This window comes from Phoxinus phoxinus (assembly GCF_949152265.1).
Source record: "Phoxinus phoxinus genome assembly, chromosome: 18".
In the NCBI taxonomy this organism is placed as follows: Eukaryota; Metazoa; Chordata; class Actinopteri; order Cypriniformes; family Leuciscidae; genus Phoxinus; species Phoxinus phoxinus.
In genome coordinates this window covers 1501048-1518622 of record NC_136893.1, presented here as the reverse complement: position 1 = coordinate 1518622, position 17575 = coordinate 1501048, and the positions used below count along the sequence as shown (strand labels likewise).

At 38.7% G+C, this 17575-nt stretch overlaps 1 protein-coding gene across 1 annotated transcript in view; it reads left to right on the top strand.

Annotated features, from left to right (window-relative positions):
- Nucleotides 1-17575, top strand: part of abcg2a (ATP-binding cassette, sub-family G (WHITE), member 2a) — a 29380-nt gene that overhangs the window by 423 nt on the left and 11382 nt on the right. Inside the window, exons 2-9 of the mRNA XM_079589519.1 lie at nt 1536-1749; nt 10497-10556; nt 12502-12616; nt 14424-14576; nt 15043-15200; nt 15489-15640; nt 15733-15834; nt 17001-17257. Coding sequence (XP_079445645.1) covers nt 1544-1749; nt 10497-10556; nt 12502-12616; nt 14424-14576; nt 15043-15200; nt 15489-15640; nt 15733-15834; nt 17001-17257 — 1203 coding nt within the window. The 5' untranslated portion in view covers nt 1536-1543. The remainder of the gene's footprint in view (nt 1-1535; nt 1750-10496; nt 10557-12501; nt 12617-14423; nt 14577-15042; nt 15201-15488; nt 15641-15732; nt 15835-17000; nt 17258-17575) is intronic.

The window sequence follows — 17575 nt, the reverse complement described above, 5'->3', positions numbered from 1 at the left end:
CGTGATGATTCGCTTGCTTTAGTCCTCAGTCGCGCTGGACTCAGGATCTGCTAAATAAATAACTGTAAATGTAAATGGGAAAGTAGCGCTGTTTTTATATTTATATTTATGACAGAATAAGTTCGATTAGCATATTCGGCAGCCTAAATATTAGTAAGGCATTTTAAAAATAACATTAAAAACAACGACTCAAAAACCTTTTAATCTGTTTTATTTAGACAGGCTTTTATCTGATTTAATGTTTGTTGCTGTTCTGGTTTTATTGTTTAATGTCATTGCTTTATGGATTTTGTGCCATGAAAGGCGCCTATAAATAAAATGTATTATTATTATTAAAAACCGTACTCAAACAGTATTATTTACCATATTAATGATCAATGTTGGTGTTTAAACACAACCATGACGAGTGTCCACAGTGTTCCTGAGGGAATCTTACAGCGATACTGGGTGTTTGTTACGTGTGAATAACAGAAGCTTTAAAATGCCATGAATGCATGATTATGATAATGAGTTGATCAGGTATGTTGAGAATGTGTTATCAAACTAAAGAACAACACAGACAATCAACATGGGAAAATCTCGCAGTAAAACTATATGATTTATGCCAGTTTATGTATCAGCTTTATATCTCTTCTTTTAATTTCTTGGTAACACTTTTCAATACGGTTCATTAGATAACATTAGTTATGTATTAACTAACATGGACTAAGAATGAACAATACTTCTACAGCAATAGTTCATATTAATTTTAACATTTACTAATACGATATTAAAATCAAAGGTTGTATTAGTTAACATGAGTGTGAAATAACATGAACAATGAACTGCTGTGTTCTTATTAACTAACATTAACAAAGATTAATAAATACTGTAACTAATGTATTGCTCTAAGATATTAAGTCCTGTTTTCCGGGGAATAAATCAAAATGAAGTGAGTTGATGCTTTAAAAAAGCAAAATGATCAGCTAATGGGGTCAGAAAAATAATCTTAATTCAAACAGAAACATTATTTTTCGGACCCCATTGGCAGATCATTCTGCTTGTTTTAAGCATCAACTCACTTCATTTTGATTTACAGGTGAAACTTGAAAAATTTGAAGATGGTGCAAAAGTTCATATATGTCAGTAATTCAAATTAAAAGGTGAAACTAATATATTCTATCATTACATGCAAAGTGAGATATTTCAAGCCTTTATTTATTATAATTGTCATGATTATGGCTTACAGCTTATGAAAACCTGTTCACAATATTCTAATTTTGAATTTGGGGTTTTCATAAATTGTAAGCCATAGGCCTAATCATCAAAATTATAACAAATAAAGGCTTGAAATATCTCACTTTGGCAGATAATTTTGCTTGTTTTAAGCACCAACTCACTTAATCTTTATGAATCCCCGGAAAACAGGACATAATATCTGAAGTAATTTGACTACTTTAGTAAATGCATCTTGCTTTAAGAAATGTTGGATATTTGGACTGGAAGTCCTGCAGTGGTCTCCAGTAAGCTGATGTTGCTGGTCTGCTGTTCCTCAGGGTTTGCGATGGCAGATACGGTAGTCCAGCTGTCCGGAGTCGGGGGTCTGGAGAATAACATGTCCCAGTCGCATGTGTACACCAACGTGTCTTCTCCAGCGTCCCGGCGAGGAGCGACCGTGAGCTTCCACAACATCAACTATAACGTGAAGATGAAGAGCGGGTTCCTCTGCAAGAGGAAGATCACGCCCAAGAACATCCTCATCGACCTCAAGTGAGTCGCGCTTTTCACATCTAAACAATCTTGCTTTCACTGTATTTTGATGGTCCCTTTAACACATGACTATAAGTAGCGTTGCCCCTGCATGTCTACTAGCTCTCATTAGAGTATTAGTAGAGTTTAAGTAGAGTGTTAGTAGAGTATTAGTAGAGTTTAAGTAGAGTATTAGTAAAGTTTAAGTAGAGTATTAGTAGAGTGTTAGTAGAGTTTTAGTAGATTTTAAGTAGAGTTTTAGTAGAGTGTTAGTAGAGTTTTAGTAGAGTGTTAGTAGAGTGTTAGTAGAGTTTTAGTAGAGTGTTAGTAAAGTTTAAGTAGAGTGTTAGTAGAGTTTTAGTAGATTTTAAGTAGAGTATTAGCAGAGTGTTAGTAGATTTTAAGTAGAGTTTTAGTAGAGTGTTAGTAGAGTTTTAGTAGAGTGTTAGTAGAGTTTTAGTAGAGTGTTAGTAGATTTTAAGTAGAGTATTAGCAGAGTGTTAGTAGAGTGTTAGTAGAGTTTTAGTAGAGTGTTAGTAGAGTTTTAGTAGAGTGTTAGTAGAGTTTTAGTAGAGTGTTAGTAGAGTTTTAGTAGAGTGTTAGTAGAGTTTTAGTAGAGTATTAGTAAAGTTTAAGTAGAGTGTTAGTAGATTTTAAGTAGAGTATTAGCAGAGTGTTAGTAGAGTTTTAGTAGAGTGTTAGTAGAGTTTTAGTAGAGTTTTAGTAGAGTGTTAGTAGAGTTTTAGTAGAGTGTTAGTAGAGTTTTAGTAGAGTGTTAGTAGAGTTTTAGTAGAGTGTTAGTAGAGTTTTAGTAGAGTGTTAGTAGAGTTTTAGTAGAGTATTAGTAAAGTTTAAGTAGAGTGTTAGTAGAGTTTTAGTAGATTTTAAGTAGAGTATTAGCAGAGTGTTAGTAGAGTGTTAGTAGATTTTAAGTAGAGTTTTAGTAGAGTGTTAGTAGAGTTTTAGTATAGAGTGTTAGTAGAGTTTTAGTAGAGTATTAGTAAAGTTTAAGTAGAGTATTAGTAAAGTTTAAGTAGAGTATTAGTAGAGTGTTAGTAGAGTTTAAGTAGAGTATTAGCAGAGTGTTAGTAGAGTATTAGTAGATTTTAAGTAGAGTATTAGTAGAGTGTTAGTAGAGTTTAAGTAGAGTATTAGCAGAGTGTTAGTAGAGTATTAGTAGATTTTAAGTAGAGTTTAAGTAGAGTGTTAGTAGAGTGTTAGTAGAGTTTTAGTAGATTTTAAGTAGAGTGTTAGTAGAGTTTAAGTAGAGTATTAGCAGAGTGTTAGTAGATTTTAAGTAGAGTGTTAGTAGAGTTTAAGTAGAGTGTTAGTAGAGTTTTAGTAGAGTATTGGTAGAGTGTTAGTAGAGTTTAAGTAGAGTATTAGTAGAGTGTTAGTAGAGTTTAAGTAGAGTATTAGTAGAGTGTTAATAGAGTATTGGTAGAGTATTAGTAGAGTATGAGTAGAGTGTTAGCAGAGTATTAGTATAGTGTTAGTAGAGTATTAGTAGAGTTTAAGTAGAGTGTTAGTAGATTATTAGTAGAGTTTAAGTAAAGTGTTAGTAGAGTATTAGTAGAGTTTAAGTAGAGTATTAGTAGAGTATTAGCAGAGTATTAGCAGAGTGTTAGTAGACTGTTAGTAGAGTTTAAGTAGAGTGTTAGTAGAGTGTTAGTAAAGTATTAGTATAGTGTTAGCAGAGTGTTAGCAGAGTGTTAGTAGAGTTTAAGTAGAGTGTTAGTAAAGTATTAGTATAGTGTTAGTAGAGTATTAGTGGAGTATTAGTAAAGTTTAAGTTGAGTGTTAGTAGAGTGTTAGTAGAGTATTAGTAGAGTGTTAGTATAGTGTATTAATCAGACAATACTCTACTAATACTCTACTAACACTCTATTAATACTCTACTTAAACTTTACTAATACTCTACTAATACTCTACTTAAACTCTACTTACACTTTACTAATACTCTACTTAAACTTTACTAATACTCTACTAATACTCTACTTAAACTTTACTAATACTCTACTAATACTCTACTTAAACTCTACTAATACTCTACTAATACTCTACTTAAACTTTACTAATACTCTACTAATACTCTACTTAAACTCTACTTACACTTTACTAATACTCTACTTAAACTTAACTAATACTCTAATGACAGTTAGTTGACATGTAGATGCAAAGTTAATTATAGTCAACAAAATGCCCACAATTTTGTATGCATGTTTACATTTTTTGTATGCATGCTTTTTTGTATATTTGTTTATGCATGCTTTTATTTTTTATGTTTTATATGCATGCTTTTATGGGTGTTTTTTAGTATGCATGTTGTTGTTTGTATTTTTTTTTTATGCATGTTTTTATGTTTTCTTCTCTGTTTTTAAGTTTATTTTTGTATTTTTTTTTTTATGCAAGTTTTTATATTTTGTTAAGTTATGTTTTTATAGTAATACTTGTTTTTTCAAGCTGCCAAGTCAAGTCACCTTTATTTCCATAGCGCTTTATACAAATAGTTTCAAAACAGCTTCACGGTAACAAACGAACATCATAACTTATGCACAGTTCATCAGATGTGCGCTGGTTCATGGCATCAGCAGCTGTGATTTACACTGTCGTCGTCACAGGATCATGTTCTGAGTTTGACGTGGCGTGTCGCTGTACCAGTGTTGAGTGTGTGTTGTGTCGGTGGCCAGCAGATCTCTTGTTCAGACTTGTTCCTGCCTCGCTTCTCTTCTTCTGTAGCTCTGCAGATCCTGCAGTCGATGTGAGCGCTGCCACGTTCGGCCCTGGCAGGAACGAGTGAACGAATGTGAGGGTGGTATTAGTTATTCTTGTGTTTTCATTCCTGGATTGACTTCCTTTCAGAGGTCGCCGGTCTGAGAACATGCGGACGTGATGCGGGGTAACATGCGCCGTGTGGTTGTGTGATTGTGTGATTGTGTGGTTGTGTGGTTGTGTGATTGTGTGATTGTGTGGTTGTGTGATTGTGTGGTTGTGTGATTGTGTGGTTGTGTGATTGTGTGAGTGTGTGAGTGTGTGGTTGTGTGGTTGTGTGGTTGTGTGATTGTGTGATTGTGTGGTTGTGTGGTTGTGTGATTGTGTGATTGTGTGATTGTGTGGTCGTGTGGTCGTGTGATGTGTGGTTGTGTGATTGTGTGATTGTGTGATTGTGTGATTGTGTGTGTGATTGTGTGGTTGTGTGATTGTGTGGTTGTGTGGTTGTGTGATTGTGTGGTTGTGTGATTGTGTGGTTGTGTGATTGTGTGGTTGTGTGATTGTGTGGTTGTGTGTGTGATCGTGTGGTTGTGTGATTGTGTGGTTGTGTGGTTGTGTGATTGTGTGGTTGTGTGATTGTGTGGTTGTGTGATTGTGTGATTGTGTGATTGTGTGATTGTGTGATTGTGTGGTTGTGTGGTTGTGTGATTGTGTGGTTGTGTGATTGTGTGGTTGTGTGATTGTGTGATTGTGTGGTTGTGTGATTGTGTGATTGTGTGGTTGTGTGATTGTGTGGTTGTGTGATTGTGTGGTTGTGTGATTGTGTGATTGTGTGGTTGTGTGGTTGTGTGATTGTGTGATTGTGTGGTTGTGTGGTCGTGTGGTCGTGTGATGTGTGGTTGTGTGATTGTGTGGTTGTGTGATTGTGTGATTGTGTGGTTGTGTGATTGTGTGGTTGTGTGATTGTGTGGTTGTGTGATTGTGTGATTGTGTGGTTGTGTGGTTGTGTGATTGTGTGGTCGTGTGGTCGTGTGGTCGTGTGGTCGTGTGATGTGTGGTTGTGTGGTTGTGTGATTGTGTGATTGTGTGGTTGTGTGGTTGTGTGGTTGTGTGTGTGATTGTGTGGTTGTGTGGTTGTGTGGTTGTGTGATTGTGTGGTTGTGTGGTTGTGTGATTGTGTGGTTGTGTGATTGTGTGGTTGTGTGATTGTGTGGTTGTGTGTGTGATTGTGTGGTTGTGTGATTGTGTGGTTGTGTGATTGTGTGGTTGTGTGATTGTGTGATTGTGTGGTTGTGTGATTGTGTGGTTGTGTGTGGTTGTGTGGTTGTTTGATTGTGTGATTGTGTGGTTGTGTGGTTGTGTGATTGTGTGGTTGTGTGGTTGTGTGATTGTGTGGTTGTGTGATTGTGATTGTGTGGTTGTGTGATTCTGTGGTTGTGTGATTGTGTGGTTGTGTGTGTGATTGTGTGGTTGTGTGGTTGTGTGATTGTGTGGTTGTGTGATTGTGTGATTGTGTGGTTGTGTGGTTGTGTGATTGTGTGGTTGTGTGATTGTGTGGTTGTGTGATTGTGTGGTTGTGTGGTTGTGTGATCGTGTGGTTGTGTGATTGTGTGGTTGTGTGGTTGTGTGGTTGTGTGATTGTGTGGTTGTGTGATTGTGTGATTGTGTGGTCGTGTGGTCGTGTGCTGGTGTGGTTGTGTGATTGTGTGAGTGTGTGGTTGTGTGGTTGTGTGATTGTGTGGTTGTGTGATTGTGTGGTTGTGTGATTGTGTGGTTGTGTGATTGTGTGATTGTGTGGTCGTGTGGTCGTGTGTTCGTGTGTTCGTGTGTTCGTGTGGTTGTGTGATTGTGTGATTGTGTGGTTGTGTGGTTGTGTGGTTGTGTGATTGTGTGATTGTGTGATTGGGGAAACCACCAGGGAAGGCTTGTGTGAATTGAAGGAAGGAAGTATGGAGATGTTTCAACTCCTGCGGAATTTGCTCTGAAAAACACATGTGCTTGAGTACACACTGCACAACATGCTTTTCTTACTCAGTGTTTCTGTCGTGTTTCCAGTCCAAATATCAAACATTTCTTAAATCAAGATGCATTTACTAGATGAGTAAAATTACATAAGATATTACGTCCTGTTTTCTGGGGAAATAAATCAAATGTAAAGGTGCTGTATGTAGTTTTCAGCGGCATCTAGCGGTGATGTCTCCAGATTGCAACCAATACGTTTACAAGCGAGTGCTCGTGCGCATGCTTTCTTTTGTGTTTTATTATTATGTGGAGTTTGTGTTGGAGTCTGTGTTGTGCTAGTCGTTGTATTAGCAGACTCCATGTCATAAAGTTGCAGTGTCGTCGCTGTTGAGTGCAGTCAGTAGACGAGGCGAGCGGCGAGACGCTCAGGAGCGCATGCAGGTCTCAGTCACGGCACTGGATTTCGCGGCAAATCCGACCCGGAGACTTCACATATAAATAGGAATACTTGCTTTCAGAGGTAATAGCAAAACCCGCCAAGTGGATCATTTTATTGTGAGACTACAACCCCTTCACACACAGGCAATACAAAATGGATTCATTTTAGTAGAAAAACTCCATACAGCACCTTTAAGTGAGTTTTTGTAGATTTTTTTTAATTTTTTTTATTTCCCCGGAAAAAGCATAATTGGCCCTATCTCGCACCCAGCGCAATTGACTTTGTACACCGACGCATGTATCATTCCTATTCTGCACCCGCGCACAGCGGAACACACTCCTCTTTTCACTGAACCGCCCCCTGAGCGCAAGTTCATTCCCTAATTTACTGACGTGCGTCTGTGGAAGGAAACAGACGCACGTCAGTAAATTAGTGAATGAACTTGCGCTCGGGGGGGCGGTTCAGTGTAAAGAGGAGTGTGTTCCGGCGCAAACGTTCCCTGATGATATTCTGCAGTTTCAGAAAACAACTCCGCCACTGACCAGGAGAAACCCAGTCTAAAGACAGCGGCGCCGCGCGTTAGTCATATGCTATTTTAAGCGCACGTGCTTGGCCATTATGTAGCGTGTGACAGACGCAGCAGTTTTCATTTTTGCAAATCATACATTATTACAAGGAAACATATTAACACACGAGGGAAATCATTGTTGTGTCGTGAAGATGTGAAGAAATAGACAAATCTAGCAACACATTTACCCAAATTATTATACGCCGTTATAATAGCGATCCGCCGTTATAATAGCAATCCGCCGTTATAATAGCAATCCGCCATTATAATAGCGATCCGCCGTTATAATAGCGATCCGCCGTTATAATAGCGATCCGCCGTTATAATAGCAATCCGCCGTTATAATAGCGATCCGCCGTTATAATAGCGATCCGCCGTTATAATAGCAATCCGCCGTTATAATAGCAATCCGCCGTTATAATAGCAATCCGCCATTATAATAGCAATCCGCCATTATAATAGCGATCCGCCGTTATAATAGCGATCCGCCGTTATAATAGCGATCCGCCGTTATAATAGCAATCCGCCGTTATAATAGCGATCCGCCGTTATAATAGCGATCCGCCGTTATAATAGCGATCCGCCGTTATAATAGCAATCCGCCGTTATAATAGCGATCCGCCGTTATAATAGCAATCCGCCGTTATAATAGCAATCCGCCGTTATAATAGCGATCCGCCGTTATAATAGCAATCCGCCGTTATAATAGCGATCCGCCGTTATAATAGCAATCCGCCGTTATAATAGCGATCCGCCGTTATAATAGCAATCCGCCGTTATAATAGCGATCCGCCGTTATAATAGCGATCCACCGTTATAATAGCGACCCGCCGTTATAATAGCGATCCGCCGTTATAATAGCGATCCGCCGTTATAATAGCAATCCGCCGTTATAATAGCGATCCGCCGTTATAATAGCAATCCGCCGTTATAATAGCGATCCGCCGTTATAATAGCGATCCGCCGTTATAATAGCGATCCGCCGTTATAATAGCGATCCGCCGTTATAATAGCAATCCACCGTTATAATAGCGATCCGCCGTTATAATAGCGATCCGCCGTTATAATAGCGATCCGCTGTTATAATAGCAATCCGCCGTTATAATAGCAATCCGCCGTTATAATAGCGATCCGCCGTTATAATAGCGATCCGCCGTTATAATAGCGATCCGCCGTTATAATAGCGATCCGCTGTTATAATAGCAATCCGCCGTTATAATAGCGATCCGCCGTTATAATAGCAATCCGCCGTTATAATAGCGATCCGCCGTTATAATAGCAATCCGCCGTTATAATAGCGATCCGCCGTTATAATAGCAATCCGCCGTTATAATAGCAATCCGCCGTTATAATAGCGATCCGCCGTTATAATAGCGATCCGCCGTTATAATAGCGATCCGCCGTTATAATAGCCATCCGCCGTTATAATAGCGATCCGCCGTTATAATAGCGATCCGCCGTTATAATAGCAATCCGCCGTTATAATAGCGATCCGCCGTTATAATAGCGATCCGCCGTTATAATAGCAATCCGCCGTTATAATAGCGATCCGCCGTGGAACAAGCGCGCCGGCTCTTAAAGGGAATGTGAGAGGACGCTCTGATTGGTTTATTTCACGTTACGCCCAAACCACACCTATGAGTAATGAAGCGACTTCAGACACACACATTTTAGATTAGCGTCGGGCGCAAGAGTCGTTTATCCCGCCGGTATAATAGCAACAGCGCCGGGATCCGCCCACAGAGTTACTTGTGTTTCGCGTTTGATACGTGCGCTTTAGATCGTTACAATAGGGCCCAATATCTTATTTCATTTTACTTTTCTGGCAAAGACATCTTTTTTAAAAGATATTTGAACTGGAAACAAGACAAAAACACAAAGTAAGAATTGCATTTTTTTTGCAGTGTAGAAACAGAAGCATTGTTATCCAAGCGCACACACACACCCTGTGATGAGCACACACACCCTGTGATGAGCACACACACACACACCCTGTGATGAGCACACACACACTTTACATGTGCATGTTTACCGAACACACACACACACTTTCATAAGCTGGTGATCGGTGTTACGTGTTCACACCCGCGGTGTCCAGGACATGAAAGTCTCTGCAGAACAATAGCGCTGAACTTTCACACGCGACAGCGGAAAACACACACACGCGCGCTCGCACACACACACACACACACACACACACACACACACACACACACACACACACAAACACACACACACACACACACTCAAACTAACACAACTTTATTCCTGAGCTTTAGATGATGTTAGCTTCGGCGGCAGACCTCGACTCTTGCCCCGCGCACAGATAAGAGTCAGTCACACAATATAAATCACTAACAGGACGGGTCAATAAATCTTCATTTCTCTTCCACACTCTCGACGTCAGTCGCTTCACACTCAAGAGCGATGAGAAAATGAAAATTTTCATAATTTTTAAGTACAGCAAAAACTATAATCTTATAATTTCTGAATTGTACATTATTAATTGTACTTTTTCAAAATGTTCCTTTTGAAAAATTAATGAAATCATTTAACTTTACATATAACTTTTTAATAATTTAAAATCCTCTTTTTGATGTTTTCCACTGTAATGTTCTGCAGATATTCCTGTGCTCGACCCTTGTACAGGATCCTGTGTTTGCTGTCAGCTCATCCGAGTGTATCATTAACCCGTGTGTGTGTGTGTGTGTGTGTGTGTGTGTGTGTGTGTGTGTGTGTGTGTGTGTGTGTGTGTGTGAGCTGCTTGTATAAGCTGATGTTTATGTCCTCATCTGCACTTCAGGGTCAGGGTGTTTCCTCCAATAACTCTGAGGATTAGGAGGGAATATTAATTATGACTCGTTACATTCATCCGGTGTTTGTGAGAGATTTGCAGCATGCTAGTGCTTGATATAGTAGATTAAAATATGAATATTCAAATATTGTGGTCTCCCAAAAAGAAACGATAGCGTTGAATGTGGCTCATCCAATCAGAATCCGGTGTGTGTTTGGCTTTATATTTGGTTTTATTTAATTATGTAATGATGATGATAATTATTAGATAATTCTGTATGTTGTTTTCTCTAGTGGCATCATGAAGCCGGGACTGAACGCCATATTAGGAGCGACCGGGAGCGGGAAATCATCGTAAGAACTGTTTATCAATCTAATATCTGTCTATCCATCTATCTAATATCTGTCTGTCCATCTATCTAATATCTGTCTGTCCATCTATCTAATATCTGTCTATCCATCTATCTAATATCTGTCTATCCATCTATCTAATATCTGTCTATCCATCTATCTAATATCTGTCTATCCATCTATCTAATATCTGTCTATCCATCTATCTAATATCTGTCTATCCATCAATCTAATATCTGTCTATCCATCTATCTAATATCTGTCTATCCATCTATCTAATATCTGTCTATCCATCTATCTAATATCTGTCTATCCATCAATCTAATATCTGTCTATCCATCTATCTAATATCTGTCTATCCATCTATCTAATATCTGTCTATCCATCAATCTAATATCTGTCTATCCATCTATCTAATATCTGTCTATCCATCTATCTAATATCTGTCTATCCATCTATCTAATATCTGTCTATCCATCTATCTAATATCTGTCTATCCATCTATCTAATATCTGTCTATCCATCTATCTAATATCTGTCTATCCATCTATCTAATATCTGTCTATCCATCTATCTAATATCTGTCTATCCATCAATCTAATATCTGTCTATCCATCTATCTAATATCTGTCTATCCATCTATCTAATATCTGTCTATCCATCTATCTAATATCTGTCTATCCATCAATCTAATATCTGTCTATCCATCTATCTAATATCTGTCTATCCATCTATCTAATATCTGTCTATCCATCAATCTAATATCTGTCTATCCATCTATCTAATATCTGTCTATCCATCAATCTAATATCTGTCTATCCATCAATCTAATATCTGTCTATCCATCTATCTAATATCTGTCTATCCATCTATCTAATATCTGTCTATCCATCTATCTAATATCTGTCTATCCATCTATCTAATATCTGTCTATCCATCTATCTAATATCTGTCTATCCATCTATCTAATATCTGTCTATCCATCTATCTAATATCTGTCTATCCATCTATCTAATATCTGTCTATCCATCTATCTAATATCTGTCTATCCATCTATCTAATATCTGTCTATCCATCTATCTAATATCTGTCTATCCATCTATCTAATATCTGTCTATCCATCTATCTAATATCTGTCTATCCATCTATCGTTAGTAAGTTCAATCTTAACAAGATTATTTTTCTGACCCCATTGGCACATAATTTTGCTTGTTTTAAGCAAAAACTCACTTATTTTTTTATTTTTTTATCAGAAAAATTCTTACTACTCTAGTAAATGCTTCTTAATTTAAGAAATGTTAGATATTTGGACTGGAAACAAGACAAAAATACTAAGTTAAGAAAAGCATGTTTTGTAGTGTAAAACAATGGCATGGCATGAACTCAAAACATGGACAAGAATAGACCGTTACACAAACAATGGCAAACATGAGGGCTTACATACACAGACTAATGACTAGACGAGGGACACCTGTGGACATAATCAAGACAGCCAACCAATCAGAACATGACACATCAGACAAGGGAACGCATGGCAGGGTCACATGACTATAACTGGGGGGTCACATGACTAAAACAGGGGGTCACATGACTAGAACAAGGGAGCACGTGACTAAAACGGGGTCACGTGACTAAAACAGGGGGGTCACATGACTAAAACAGGGGGGTCACATGACTAAAACAGGGGGGTCACATGACTAAAACGGGATCACTTGACTAAAACAGGGGGTCACATGACTAGAACGGGATCACTTGACTAAAACAGGGGGTCACATGACTAGAACAAGGGATCACGTGACTAAAACAAGGGGTCACATGACTAAAACAGGGGGTCACATGACTAAAACAGGGGGGTCACATGACTAAAACAGGGGGTCACATGATAGAGACATGAAACGTGAACCACAACGAGACGTGCGACTGATGTTGTGTAACTGTTGTACTGAAGGTTCCTGGATGTCCTGGCGGCCCGTAAGGATCCCGCTGGTCTGTCCGGAGAGGTTCTTATAGACGGAGCGCCTCAACCACCGAACTTCAAGTGTCTGTCGGGATATGTAGTGCAGGTATAAACTCACACGGGCAAACAAGCTCGCTTTAGTTATATAGCACTTTCCCACACAAACCCATGCCGTTCACGTACTCAGTATTTGTGTTTCCAAAATCAAGCAGAAGCATTAAATCAAGATGCACTTACTAAAGTAGTGAGTTTTCTGGGGAAATAAATACAAATTAAGTGAGTTTTTGCTTAAAACAAGCAAAATGATCTGCCAATGGGGTCAGAAAATAACAAATAAAAATAATCTTAATTCAAACAGAAACAACATTATTTTTCTGACCCCATTGGCAGATCATTCTGCTTGTTTTAAGCAAAAACTCACTTCATTTGTATTTATTTCCCCAGAAAACAGGACATAATATCTTATGTCATAAGATATCCACTACTTAAATGCATCTTGATTTAAGAAATGTTTGAGATTTGGACTGGAAGCAAGACAGAAACACTGAGTAAGGAAAGCAGTTGTGCAGTGTTCAGGGTCAGATCTGAGGAGTCGCGTCTGGAGCAGAACTTCAACACTCATGCTTGACTCGAAAACTGACTCCAGCGTTTAAAAGAGGAAGTTGAACTCGGTTTTCTGTACAACACGTGTCATGACTGAAGGATTTGTGAGATTGCTGATGAAGATTAGAGAAGTAGATGTGTAACTTTCGAGCCGTTTAGTTTGTTTTCCTTCCATACACACTTAAAAATAAAGGATCTTTATTGGCATTGAAGAACCTTTAAAGTGTTTAATGTTGCCCAGACAGCGACATGTGGATTTAACGCGTACCAGATGTGGGCCGGATCTGTGCCGACACTAATTTGCTGTCTGGGTGTGTATTTTTAATCTGCTTTAACACACATCATGTGTAAATTCATAAGTGGACAGCATTGCTGAGTATTTTCTGCTTAAAACTGCAGTGAACCAAAGACAGTCTCAAAAACACGGTTTGAAATCGCTGGTGTTTCTGACGTCACACACTACCTTGTAACCAATCAGATCAACGTGTGATCGTCAACCAGCGGATCTCTGAGTGAGTGAGTGAGTGGAGGCGGGGCTCATTTGCGTATTCATAGAACCGTCACAATCATGTGACCAAACCCGTCAATGAGAGGACGGAGATGGCGAACGGGAACGTGTTTTTTGTGACATTAGCAACACATTATTAGCTGTTCGATAACGTAGTCAAGCAAAAGGCTAATCATATTAATTAACGTCGACTTGTAGACGAAACTATAGAATTCGCTCTTAATCGTAATCTTCTCTGAATCAGTTTCTGGTTCAAACATATATGACTAAATTAAACCAAAATTAAACTAAGTTGAGCGAGTAAATCAGGTATTCCGAGCTGAGTGAGTGAGTGGAGGCGGGTCTCATTTGCATATTCATTGGGCCGCGCATGCTTAATGGGGCAAGGGTGTCGAGTTACATTCATATTTTAAGGCATGAAGAAGTTCAAAAGTTCACATTTATTTGTATAGAAAATGTCAGGATACACACAAATAAATAAACAAACAAAAAATAAATTATTTTCACTGGGAAAAAAACTTTTAAATATGTTATTTTGAGTATCAAAGATGAGTTTTAAGGAATTTGATTATTGACTGCTGAGGAACTTACTATAGATTGCTTTAAAGCAGCAGCTTTGCCATATTGTAGATATGTTTAAGAGTGTAAGTACAGTGTAATAGAGTTACTATAAATTCTGCTTTCTGGAGTCTGAATTCCTCTTAATCTAATAACTCTTTAATCTGATCTCAAATCACGCCAGCCGTGTCACGAGACACTCTAGTTCTGTCTCAAAGTGTGTGTGTGTGTGTGTGTGTGTCAGGATGACGTGGTCATGGGGACGCTGACGGTGCGGGAGAATCTGCGTTTCTCAGCCGCTTTACGGCTCCCGAAGACGATCAAACAACGAGAGAAAGATGCGAAGGTGGAGAGACTCATCCAGGAGCTCGGCTTGAGCAAAGTGGCAGATTCACGGGTAACACACAACACACACTTCACCAGTTATGATCATTATACACAGGGTTTGAAATGAACTTTTTAACTCACTGGCCAATTTGGTTACTAAATTTTTAAGTTACCGGCCATTCAGAACTTCTACTAGCCAAAAAAAAGAAGAAGAAGAAATAAACCAGATTAACTACGTCACAGCTTATATATATATATATATATATATATATATATATATATATATATATATATATATATATATATATATATTCCCCAGCAAAGTGAGTAAACATAATAATAAGTTACACGCCAAATTGGCTCTTGATTTGACAGCGTTACCCGGTTGGCGGGTGTTAATTTCAAACCCTGATTATACACTAACAATACATATTGTGTGTGTGTGAGGGAAGTGAACAAAGTCAGTGTTGTAGTTGCTGATTGGATTCAGAGGGCGGGGCTTTGACTCAGGGCTGCTCTGATTGGCTGGTTCACAGGTGGGCACGCAGCTGATTCGTGGAGTTTCGGGAGGAGAGCGGAAGAGGACGAACATCGGCATGGAGTTGATCATCGATCCAGCTGTGCTTTTCCTGGACGAACCGACAACAGGCCTCGACGCCAGCACTGCCAACTCCGTCCTCATGCTGCTGAAGAAGTGTGTTAACACACACACACACACACACAGACACACACACACACAAACTCCATGTTTCCGAATGATTGATCCTAGTGTTGACATGTAGATGGAGAAGAGAAGCGGTCCCAGCACTGAGCCCTGAGGCACTCCAGTAGCTAGAAGTTGGGTCTTAGACACCTCACCCTGAAGGACCTACTGATAGTTACACATTGTAGTGTGTGTGTGTGTGTGTGTGTGTGTGTTTTTAGATGAACATAAACAGACATTCTGTATTTTAAGCATGGGTGTGTGTGTGTGTGTGTTCAGAATGGCTCGCAGCGGTCGCACCATCATCCTCTCCATCCATCAGCCGCGCTACTCGATCTACCGTCTGTTCGACAGCTTGACGCTCCTGGTGGGAGGAAGGACGGTGTATCACGGGCCGGCTCAGGAAGCCCTGCAGTACTTCAGTGAGATCGGTGAGCGCACACACACACACACACACACACACACACACACACACACACACACACACACACACACACACTCATGTCTTCTGTTTGTATGTCAGGATACACCTGTGAACCTCATAACAATCCTGCTGATTTCTTCCTGGATGTCATCAATGGAGACTCAACGGCTGTCACACTCAACAAGTTACACAACAGTGAGGGTACGACACACACACACACACACTCACACACACACACACACACACATACACACACACACATACTCGCCTTCTGTGTGTCTGCACTCTCGCTGTATAACGGCCATTTTTCTGCTTTTTTTTGTAAAGAACCGCCCATTCATATAATATCTACACACACTGGAGTGATATATATTACCACAATGGATATTTACAGGCGAAACTCGAAAAATGTAATATTGTGAAAAGGTTTTCATAAGCTGTAAGACATAATCATCAAAATTATAACAAATAAAGGCTTGACATATCTCACTTTGCATGTAATGAGTCTATATAATATATTAGTTTCACCTTTTAAGTTGAGTTACTGAAATATATTAACTTTTGCACCATAATCTAATTTTTCCAGTTTCACCTGTATTTCCATAGTGGAAATTGAATTAATATTTACTCCTATATAATATATACATCATTCATAAATATCATGAGAAAAGTATTTTTTATTTTCGGAATTTTATTCGTACATTAATTGATCAAATTGAAGTATTTGAAATGAAAGTTGAAGCACACATTTAATTAGATTATGGGGAAAAAAGCCCTTGGGGGGTAAATATCACAAATATGCAGATACACAAATATGTTTAACATTTAACTTATTTTAACTACCGGTATTTAATTTGAATTAGTATGTACTACTATATAATATTTATCCTTCAGAAATGTCATGAGAAAATTATTTTTCATTTTATTAGTAGTTTAAATTCTATTAACTTTCTTTTATTCTTTTGTAATTTGTATTAGTCTTTAAGTATTTATTTTTAGCTTTATTTATTTCAGTTTTAGTTTTAGTAATTTTAGTACTTCTTAATATATCTTAAACCTAATATAAACTTACTATATTTATTTCAGTTATTTGCCCAGGCAATATTTTGTTAAAGTTTTCCATGTAACATTTATAATGTTTTTTTTTTTAAAAAGCCTTTAGTAACATATTTGTAATTTTAACTTAGTATGACATAGCTAATTTCAACTTTTTATTTCATAATTATGACTATTGTCGATTTTGAATTTTATTTCATAATTTAGACTTGGAATGTCATAATTTCAACATTTTTATTTATGTCATTATCAGAATTTAAGTCAATTTCAAACTGAATGATTGATGAGTCTCTAATGCGTGTGAATGCCAGAACTGGACCAGGATCAGCTGAGTTCGTCTCTGAAGGGCATCGAGGATCGTTTAGTGGAGGAATACAGGAATAGCTCCAGCTTCAAACACACCAAAGGTGAACTGGAGCGCATCGCTCAGGGTCAGGAGAACAGCATCCGGGTCAAAATCAAAACCAGAACCATCACCTACAGCACGTCCTTCTTCCACCAGTTCAACTGGGTCCTCAAGAGAACCTTCCGGAACCTGATGCTCAACCCGCAGACCTCCTTCGCTCAGGTCAGGCGCTCAACAGACGAACACATCAAAACGTTGAAATTGTGACGTATTAAGTCGTAATTAATACGTCACAATTTGTGACGTATTAATTGAGTGAGTGAGTGAGTGAGTGAGTGAGTGAGTGAGTGAGTGAGTGAGTGAGAGAGTGAGTGAGTGAGTGAGTGAGAGAGAAGAGAGTGAGTGAGTGAGTGAGTGAGTGAGTGAGTGAGTGAGTGAGTGAGTGAGTGAGTGAGTGAGTGAGTGATAGAGTGAGTGAGTGAGTGAGTGAGTGAGAGAGTGATAGAGTGAGTGAGTGAGTGAGTGGGTGAGAGAGTGAGT